We start from the raw sequence: 10991 nt of genomic DNA, 5'->3' as shown, positions 1-10991 counted from the left end.
AGCCTAAGCTATGGTAAATTATTCTTCCTAACCCACTTTTTCACGTATTTAACTTTTGGGTTGAAAATCAGACAAAGTATTCCAGTCAAGCACGAAACCCTGTTTTAAGTGCTAAGTCATCCGACATCTAGTTTCAATCAGTCTAGTCGACAAGCATATCCCAAAGTAGGTTGGGGATTTAATCGTAATTTTTGCACTTGCGTTAGTGCGATTGGAGGCACTAATACAAGTACCGCCTGAGGGGGAGGAGGCTGAAGAATCTTGAGCTACAAATAACTAAGATCTAGACAGGTTTTTAACGAGGCAAACAAGGCTGAATATACGAAAGCAGAAATTAGAATGGGGTAGTTGCTGCCGAATAACGAGGAGGGAAGACAGAATATCAGAGGTAGCACACAAGAACAGGACGAGCAAAGTAAAAAACCCTCCAACCAAAACAAATTTGCTACTACCACTAACGTAACGTAAAGTAACGTAACATAACAAAACGTAACGTAACATAATATAACATAACATAATATAACATTTCTAGACGTCCAGCCTCTTCTCATTGGCTCCTTGTAAAATTCAAAATAGGATGTAAAGGGACTGCGACAGACGTGAACCCCGCCTCTCGCCCGGAACGAAGCTGGGGATAGGAACCAGCAACCCTCCCGACCCCATTAGGGACAAAGGGTGTATAGAAAATGGATTAATAATTCACTGTATTTTCCAATCTGTTAGCAAATTAAGAGTTGTTTAGTACTGATAAAAGAAATTGCGTGGAAACTCTTTTCATATTTTTATATTCAACAAGTTATTTGAGCGTAAGAAAGCCTTTAGCTCTCTCTGCCCTCCTCCACGTAAAGCCACCGACTTGTGGACCAGCCGGGGTTCTTCAGGGGTCAAGCTTTGCAACAAACTATCCCCTCACCCCACCATAACGACTGCTGTGATGAAAACCTGGGAGGACGCGGAGCATCCTGGGAAATGTTGTATACAGTACAAACAGAAAGGCAGGCGATATGCGGAAGAAATAACTAGTGCACAATCGGAAGTGGGCAAAGTTTACTTTCAAAGTAAAACCACTTGCGACATATTGGGAGAAATATGTGCTGGGTGTTATCACACGACTATTTGTTCGATTGAAAATAAATAATCATCCCTATATCTCTATGTGACGTATCTGTTAACAGCAGAACAAGAGGTTGAATCAATCCTAAACCAAGCATGAAAAGGTCTGCACATTTTGTTTCTTACATATGTCGCCTTCTCATGTGTCAGATCCAGATCAGTAGCTTTTGCTAGAAAATGTCTCAGTAGAATATAGAAGTGGAATCTGTTTACTTGCAAAAAAAAATAAAGATTTTCTAAGCAGGGGTGTCAAACTCCAGTCCTCGAGGGCCGCAGTCCTGCAGTTTTTAGATGTGCCACAGATACAAAACACTGGAATGAAATGACTTAATTACCGCCACCTTGTGTAGATCAGTTCTCCAGAGCCTTAATTATTCTATTCAGCTGTGCTGCAGCAGAGGCACATCTAAAAGTTGCAGGACTGCGGCCCTCGAGGACTGGAGTTTGACACCCCTAAGGTGTGGCGTGCATCTCAATATGTAGAAACCTTTTGCTCCAATTGCAGTGTAAGTCTGTTCCAGCTTTCACATCTTGACACAAATATTTTTGTTCGTTCTTGTTTACAGATTTGCTCAAGTTCAGTCAGATTGGGTAGAAAGCATGTGTGAAATCTCAAATCTTCCCAGAGATTGTCATCTGGATTTAGGCCTAGATTTTGACTGAGCCACTCTGACTCATGAATAAAATAGGCTTTCCGCTAACGAAAGCTACATTTACAGTCTAAATGTTTTCTTGCAGCATCTGTTTGGTTTTGTTCTAGATTTAACTTTTATTTTTACCAGGAAGCTCCTAAAGATAAAATTTAATTCAGAGCTTGCCAAGACACTCACCAGTGCAGTATAAAATAAATACATAAATTTAAATTACCATCTGTCTTCCCCTCTTAGCTGCTTCTATATGAAACCAAAAAACCTCCTCACAGCATTATGCTGCCACCACCATGTTTCACAATGAGGACGGTGCTTTCAGGGTGATGTGCTGAGTCCGTTTCCCCCCACAAGGCATTTTGCATCCAGACCAAAAAGTTCAACTTTGTGTTTAATCTGTGTCTCCTATCAGTGGCGCCCAACCCTGATCATCAGGGCCGACTGCTGCCAAAATAATGGGAGAATTTGCAGCATCTATCTGGTTTTATAATCGTCCTGTAAATTTCTCCACGTTGGTCTCTGACCTATTGGCTATGTTCATTTGTCTTCATGAAGCTCTTTGTTTGCAGGTATTCTCCGACATCTGTCTTCATAAAACATCTATTTTACTGAGATTAAATTACACTTGCCAGTAGAACTTTCCCTCTTACGCTACGTGCCGCTATGTGTTGCTCTGTCAAGTAAACTTATAGTTAGATAACCTGAAACGAGTGCTTGTAAACATGAAAAACTTTGAGAGGTGTATGAATTTATTTTTATCATTTTTTTACAGGGCTTTATTTTGAAAGGAACAAGCGGAATCAGATGGTGATACTCCCCAACATGACTGACTCTGGGTGTCTTCCCCAGAGAAACCTCAGTATTTACATCAATATTTTCTGAAGGCATTTCCGACACCCTCTGCTCGCCTCCGACAGGGATTCCGCCCGTCGGTAGGACCGCTTCCGATACACACATGATCATTATTACTATTTTTTTTTTCTTCCCCATTTTGTACCCCCTCCATGCTACGGGGGCGAGCTCCGTCCGTCTTTGTGTGATTTGGAGCGGTTTCCTGTGATGTTGCTGAGCGATCCCCGTCTGCCGTGTGCACTGCAGTGGTGCGCAGCGTCGCCTGGAGAAACACCTGTGCGCCTCCGCTCTCCGCCGGGCGGCCTCGGCCACGCATGCTGAGTAGGTATGGATGCACACCAAAAAAAAAAAAAAAAAAAAAAAAAGCCAGCGCATCACTACGACATCCACGCAGCAGAACCGGCAGCATCAGGCACGGGAAAGCATGGGGCTCTGTTCTTGCGATCGGCTTGTTTACCAGTTGTCGCTCCCGTGTTGTATCTTTTGCTCGTTAGTTTGAATGGCAGCTGATGGCTGCAACTCTTCCACTCTGATGGCTTGGAAACAAAAGGGGTAATAAGAGCGTGTGTGTGTGGGCGTGTGTGTGTGTGTGTGCTTGCCGTGGATCACAACAGGATCTGCTGGTGAGGTGTGTGTGTGGGGCGTGGGGGCGTCTTGATGCTGTCAGGCAGGATGGAGGGGAGGATCTGCTGGAGCAGGAGAACCGGACCATTTTTGGTGAGAACACACCATGGAGTGATCACAGCTGACGCATTGCACTCCTCGCCTTGTGGTTGCTGCTGCTGCTGCTGATCCATTAGCATTATATAATCACACTCATGCAATGCAGCCTTCTTTTGATACTAAGACCCCCCCACTCCCAACACACACACACACACACACACACACACACACCCTCCTACCCTCCTCTTCCCCCAGGAGGCATTTATGCAGCTCCTGCTGAGCAGCCTATGAATGCCAATTATAACTGTGGGTGGGTTTCAACTATGTTTATGTTTACATAATTGTGTGTTTTGTGTGTATGTGTGTGGCGCTCAATCACAGGAAAGGGAGAGATTTGTTTTAAATGCAGCAATGTACCCATGACTCATGGCTTTATAAAGTGCAGTACAGGGGAAGTGTGTGTGGAGGGCTGGATTCCCGTTTCTGCTCAATCTTTGTGTGTGTGTGCGTGTGTGTGTGTGTGTGTGTGTGTGTGCAGTCATGTTCAAGTCCAGCAGGTGTTTATTACATGGAGTGAATCAAGATGGCAATTTGCTAGTATAAAGAGACACGTGTTACATATGGCGTATTTATACTAAAACCATAGCAACGCATAATGGGTTTCTCCTGTTAGTCTCAGCAGTAGGCCTGGGTCAGTGTAAGATGTTCATGGTAACCTATAGGTTGAACGAATGCCACATTTTCACAGACAAAAACGTCAATTAGAGATGAAGTGATGAAGAGATGAAGTATCTTGGCCGATACTGATTTCCCCTTGCCTGCTGAGTGTGATTATTCCAAATTTTTCTCTAGGGACTGTAAAATCAAATAAAATATATATGTTTTAGTCACTTTGACAGAGTTAGTAGTTTTGAATCCAACTAATAGTTAATAAATTCAAAGATTAAATCCACTTGTGCATCAGAGCACTTGACCCTAACCGGTATCTGTTTGTTACTAAACAAAAAAAGTCACGCCAGGTGCATGTTCTTGATTGACTGAAGATGGAGGGCGATGTATGTAATGAAAAGGCAAAAAAATCAATGAATATTTTCAGTATTTAATATGCAGGTTACCAATCAGAGCCAATCAAGGGAAGGTCAGCAGATTCCAAACTCTTGAATCGTCCATCACCACCGGTGAAAAAAATGAAGCTCCTCTATCTTCTCCCAGTGATAACTAGAAAAAAACAATCAGAGCTCAGAGGCAGGTCTTACAGCTGTCAATCACTTTCTTGTGTGGTGCTGCTCATCCCCTTCAACCCCCACCCCCTCGCACTCTGCTACCACTACAGCTTTTCCCCATCAGCAGATCCTGTTGTGAATGCTTAATCTAGTTAGCATAGCTACCAATAATGCTGGATGAACGGTTTATCTGGTACAGTGAGTAGTTTCTCTGCCACTAGCACGTTTAGGAGCGAATACAGGAGATTGAGTGACAGCGCTAAAACCTTCCTCCTGGCTCTGATTGGTTGTTTTTGATCAGGTGGTGCATTCTTTCTGATGACATTAGTAGCTCAGGAAGGAGATGGAGGAAACTGATCTTTTCGCAGTTTATCTGTCTCCTAACATACTGTCAAGACATGGTGACAGTGAAAAAACATATTTCTTATAAAATTTTCGTACTGCAGTTTTAGCAAACATGCGGCTTGCAGCTTCTCACCTGTTTCTCTGCCATGATGTGTCTTGTTTCAAGAAATACTTCTAATGCAGATGACTTTTTTCACTCAGATCATTTGCAGTGTGCAGCAGCAGGTTCTAGTCTGTTCACGCCGGTATCATCTCTAACCTCTCATAAACTGTAGGATAAAGCGAAACCTTCGAGTTTGAATCCCTAACTCTAACAAAATCCATATACCTTTGCACCTGCAACCAATCGCTGCCCTCTCAGCTCACTCTAACACTGTGAAATATTACATCGTCTTCTCTTTTGTCTCCCTTCCTCTCCTTCTATCTTTGTTTTGCAGAGAAGAGACAACCCTAGGCCAGGTGTCTGTCTGCATTTGTTGGAGAGAGAGAGGCGCAAACACTTCACGGCCCGACACCATGCAAGCAGAAACCTATCCTCACCGCAGAGCGCTGAAATGCTAGACCTGAAGAGCGAGAGTGTCACATCCAATCAGCAGACTGTTTACATCGGAGGCGGCCACAAGAGCCGCTTGACACTAGACTCCATAACAGCAAGCGTGTGGTTCAAGGCCCCCTATAGTCACAATCAAGAAAAGACGCATTAACTGATCCCTCATCAGCACTTTATACTTCTGTTGGGTTCAGCAGCCCAGAGGCGAGCTGAGATGGAGTGGTCACTGGAGAGCGTGAGGGAGATGGTGGCTGGCGGGATGCAGTCTGTGAGGGAATGCGAGATCTGTGCGATCGCCATAGCCATGTGCGTGCTGCTGCTGTTCATGTGGTACTGCTACAGAGTGGGCCGCGAGCACGGCACCAGCCCCTTGCGAGGGAGGTACCTGAGCGGGACCAGCCGGATCGGAGGGGTCGTCGGGGGTTTCATGAGCTCAGACTGTCGGGGCAGGGGCAAAGGGAAGCACGGGTCACTCCTGGAAGAGCAGAATGGCTTCGCCTTCTGCCAGTCGTCCGAGTGCTTCCGATGCACCAGCGCCGGCGAGAGCCTGAACCAGAGGCTCTACCACAGCCTCCAGGAATACGCCAAGCGCTACACCTGGTCTGGTATGGGCCGTGTGCACAAAGGAGTCCGCGACCAAGGCCGGTACCTCAACAGCCGGCCAACTATCCAGCGGCCTGAGGTCTTCTTCCTTCCCGACCTGCCCTCGGCGCCGTTCTTCTCCAGAGAAGTGCAGAGACACGATGTGGAGCTGCTAGAGCAGAGCTTCCCCGCCCTTCTGGCCGAGTTTGAGAGCATCTATCACCAACCCCCGGCCCGCAGTGGCTCTTCCCTCCCACCGGGCTGGAAGGCTAACAACACTCCTCGCGGTCAATGGTGGACTTACTACCTGGTGAACCAAGGCACCCCTTTGGTCCTCAACGTCAGGCGATGTCCGCGCGCGTGGCGGGTGCTGGGTCAGCTGCGCACCTTCATCGCCAACAATGTCTTTGGAAATGCCTGCTTCTCTGTGCTGACGCCCGGAGCTCTCATTACGGAACATTACGGTCCTACAAATGTCAGGCTGCGCTGCCACCTGGGTAAGAGGGTTAAGTGAACTGAAACAGAAGAGGCTCGCTGTGTGTTAACCTCAGTCCAGCTTTTATAAGCATATATAAAAAGAATAAAGGGTCAACATTGTAAATCTAACTTCAATCCCTAGCGTCTGTATCCTTAAAATGTGCTGTTCTTCTTCAGACTCAATTCTCTTGAGTAATGGAGGCAGATGGTGAAATGTGCCAAACGTCGTTATTGTTCCCTCTGCACCTGAGTTCTGGTTTTATTTCCATCTGTTCTCTCTGATACGACTATAGGTACACATGTTTCTTCTCGTGAAGCAATATCCTTTAAAACAGCACCTTGTAAGGATACAGAGACTATGGATGGAAGTTGGATGGCAACGAAAAGCATTTTTCTAATTTTACACTTGACACATGGATAAAGCTGTTATTTTCTTCTCTGCCAGGTCTCAGAGTGCCTCCATCCTGTGAGCTCGTTGTTGGTGGGGAGCCACAGTGCTGGTCTGAGGGCAGCTGTCTGCTTTTTGACGACTCCTTCCTCCACAGGGCTTTCCATGACGGTAAGAGGGGATTAAAACGGACGCAGTCTGATGTAAGAAACATAGAAAATCTTCCAAACAAAGTCAGTCATTGATTTATTTTCTTTCTTTCTTTGAAATGTTGTTGTTTGCGTAGGCAACCCAGAGGATGGCCCCAGGGTGGTGTTCATGGTGGACCTGTGGCATCCCAACGTGGCTGCTGCCGAGAGACAAGCGTTGGATTACATTTTTACCCCGGGCCGCTTAGAGGACAGGGAAGGGAAATAGTTGCGAGTGAGAAACCATTATTTTTGAGTGAGAGACCGTTGGAGTTTAGCGTCTGTTTGATTGGGGAGCGGCTCTTTCTCTGCCTAGAGACCAGCTTTTTACGTTCACTGTGTACATATTCTCCGGCTCTCACAGTATTACTCATGACTCTACTCTGCAGACAACCAGACATTGGGCCTCTCTTATCGACTGCCTTTTCACTTGTGGAGCCATCAAGCATCGTAGTAAATTCGTGTGGTCTTATTGTGTTGCCTATACGTAGAACACTTCACCCAAACCTTATGAGTTTTAAACATTTTATAATTTTGGTAACATACCTAAGAGGTCTTGTTGTACCTAAAGTTTTCCAATACGTCGATGAGTCATTAGTGTTTATATCAAAGCTTCATATTTCCTTTAAGTAATGCGTTACTTTACACAGATTGGTTACTTTTCGATCTGTATGAACGGATTGAAAAGTGGATGTAATTGTAAATGAAATTTGAATTCAAGGGATATTTGTCTTTGAAATGATGAAGCGCTTCAACAGAGGTGTCTGCTTCGCTGTTTAAAAGTCAAAGAGCAGAGTAAGCCCGATAACGAGAAAGTTCACATATCTCAAAGGAAACATTTTGAAATGATAAAATGATGTCAAACAGCCCATTACAATGGTAACTCCTAGACACGGCTTTGGCATCCGAGATTTCTGTTTTTGTAAGGGTTAGCCAGTTTTGCCACTCACAATTTTGGGTGACCAGGGAGTTTCAAGAGAAAAACCGAACAGAACTGTTGCAGAAATACGTCATACAGATGTTGTTGGGTTTTTCTTTAGGTATTAACACAAAGTGAACAGGATATACCAGTGCTTCTCACTTCCAGTCCTCAGGCCTCCTGCTCTGCATGTTTTAGATGTACCTCTACTCCAGAACAGCTGATTCAAATGATTGCATGACCATCAAGTGCTGCAGAAGCCTGTTAATCACCTACATATTCAATCCAGATGTGTAGCAGAAGGGAAACACCTAAAACATGCAGGGCAGGGGGACGTGAGGACCGGAACTGAGGAACGCTGGGGTTTACCAAGACTGAATAGATCACTGAACTCCAGCTGGGGGTATTTTCTGAGCTTGAAAATAGAACAAAGGGGGCAACTTAAAACTGTTTTCATAAACAATGCTTCAGATGCACTTAGAGAACTCTAACGGAAGCACACACTGAAATTCCCACCATTATTCAACAATTGTGCAAATGATTAATATTTATTTATTTACAGCATATTGTTTGGGTTATAATTTAACTATATTTACTGTACATAAACCTTCATGGTTAAGATGCCATTTTTCCTAAGGACCAAAACGTGTGGTCCTAGCATCTGTTGTAACCTCTTATTTATATGCTACACCACAAGACCATGCTGGACCTTTCTTGCTGTTAGATTACAAATTACTGAATGTTAATCTGCATATATTTCAGTGTTGTAACTAATCAATCCCTGCGTTGCATTTTTCTAACTTTGGGCTGATTTTACTCAAGAGAAAAAAGCAGGAGATAGTTTGTTTTGGTGACCAGCTAAAGCAGTGGAACGGTTTGGTGTAGATAAGGAGCGGGGTGCATGCAAGGTTTTAAATTAGCCAAATCCATTCATGACATTTCTTAGAGCATAGTGAGTCCATAGGCCAACCAATTTGGTCAACTATTAGTGAAGCCTCTTTTGACAACATGGAAATCCTGCCTACATTCCCACAAGGGCTAAAAAAAATTATATAAATATCATTTGGTATTTTCTTTTATGTGTCTCCACAATTCCAGTTGAATTTGCATTCAGATTTTCATGATTGGAGCACTTTAGGATGTTTACATTTCTCTGAATGACTGGACTTCTGACACATTGTCAGTGATTGTATTACCCGTCACAACTGGCAAAAAGTCACAATTGTGCATAGTTTTTTGTTAACCTACGCTTTTTTAAAACAAAAGCACATCGAGCCACATTTAAGCAACACAGAACTGCTACATAAGCAGGAAGGGATGACTTTTAATTTTTAATGAAGGGCTGGGTACATTAAAGCAGGGAATCTTTGGCTTTTTTTTTTTCTTTTAAACTCACATCCAGACAAAAGAGGCACTTCAATCTCCTTTTTTTCCCTTTCTTTTAACATCAGGAATAGGATTTGATAACTGAGGTCCAATGTCGGCAGATGCTGTCTCCGACCCCCACGCCTGCCGGTGTGGTGGATAATTGTGCTCCCCTTTGAAAATCAGTCCTGTTTTCACTGGACACATAGTTGGATAAGCACATTTCAAGCTGCAAATCTGCGTGTGCAGCGAAAACGGACAGGCGATGGATGTTATTCATTTATTTATTTTTTGGTAACATTTACTAAGCTCTTCTAATTTGGTCATATTTGATATACCCGGTTTGTATTTCTGTAAATACGTTTGAAGTGGAAAGAAACCCAAAACCCGGAATGCCCCGACATGTGCTGAAATGACTGTCCCCGATGCTTTAACTATTGTGTTGTCTTGATTTTATAGCTAAAGTGATTGCTATAGTCGTCCTCCGACTGAAAAAGCCTACCATGAAAAACAAAACAAACAAAAAAAAACAAAGTTTTCGATAGATTTGATTGGTACGTTCTGTGAAATGTTTATGAAGTACTCTCTTTGTTGTTCTGTGATGTTTTCTTTAGATCACTGTAATTTTGCAGCTTGGTATAAAAGAAGTCACCAACCCGTACTCACTCGACAAGCCTCCATGAATAAATGTGCGCAGGTAGTGAAAATGAATCCCCTCGGCTTTACTCGTCCGCTGCAACTCAAGCGACCCGTGTTCAGTTCTGATGTTTACAAAGCCGTGGCCATTTACACAGCATCTAAAGACACCAGACAACACTGACTACTATGTTGAGCTGTGCATAATTGGGTTTGAAAATCAACAGTGCTGCGAAAACCGGTGAAGGGGAGAAACTTCCAAAGTGCTGGCTTTGTGCACGCTGTCTGATGGGGCGCCCATTTTGTTTACATTTGGATTAAGGATTTTGTCCTTTAACACTTTCTTGTGTGGATTTTGAACAGTATTTCTGTACATTTAATAAATGGTGAAGTATCTTATATAACCAGCTTGTGTTAGGGGGTCTTCACTTTTGCACAGACGTCGCAGATCTGAATCTAATCTTTTTAAGTTTTACAGTTTCAGTTACGTCTTTCAGTTCACTGAATAGAGCTGTTTGGGGAATTAGGCCATCTGTGCAATCCCTTCCTTAGCTCTAACAAAAGCTGTGTTGGAAATGTGTAATCAATACTTGAGAATGTTTTCTGGGGAGGACTGAATCCTCCTGAAAAGCTTCCATCAACAGAGTAGAAAGGGGAAAGTGTATACATTTATAACGCTTGGCCTGTATTGTTTATGCAGTTTAAAAAAAAATCAATATTAATGCTACCATTTTGGATGGATGGATGGATAGATAGATAGATAGATAGATAGATAGATAGATAGATAGATAGATAGATAGATAGATAGATAGATAGATAGATAGATAGATAGATAAATTCTGTTGAAATCTCAGATTTTTATGTTAAAACAGAGACTGTGATAAATGTTAAAATGAGGATAGAGGTGAACCAATACCTTGTTGGAAATTCCTTCAGTTCTTTCATTGATACTCTCCTATCAGCCCACCTGACCAGGTTTCATTCAATGACCAGATCAGTTTCCCAAGTGTGTGTTTGACACTGACAGGGTGCTGCACTTTACC

General features: G+C 43.4%; 1 protein-coding gene across 3 annotated transcripts; it reads left to right on the top strand.

The window, feature by feature from the left end:
* Positions 1-2581: 2581 nt before the first annotated feature.
* On the top strand, positions 2582-10355 carry asphd2 (aspartate beta-hydroxylase domain containing 2). 3 transcript variants are annotated; one of them, XM_044111733.1, is made up of 4 exons: positions 2582-2933; positions 5281-6472; positions 6898-7011; positions 7127-10355. In XM_044111733.1, exons 2-4 carry the CDS (start codon positions 5608-5610, stop codon positions 7255-7257), a joined length of 1110 nt encoding a protein of 369 aa, XP_043967668.1. In that variant the 5' UTR covers positions 2582-2933; positions 5281-5607; the 3' UTR covers positions 7258-10355. The 3 variants fall into 3 exon arrangements, with proteins under 3 accessions (XP_043967668.1, XP_043967667.1, XP_043967669.1); XM_044111732.1 differs by having other exon boundaries at positions 2582-2937; XM_044111734.1 differs by lacking the exon at positions 2582-2933 and adding an exon at positions 2970-3329.
* Positions 10356-10991: the final 636 nt, after the last annotated feature.

This window comes from Gambusia affinis, linkage group LG03, assembly GCF_019740435.1.
Source record: "Gambusia affinis linkage group LG03, SWU_Gaff_1.0, whole genome shotgun sequence".
Lineage (NCBI taxonomy): Eukaryota > Metazoa > Chordata > Actinopteri > Cyprinodontiformes > Poeciliidae > Gambusia > Gambusia affinis.
The sequence above is the reverse complement of the archived record's forward strand: the minus strand, read 5'-3'. Positions and strand labels throughout refer to the sequence as shown.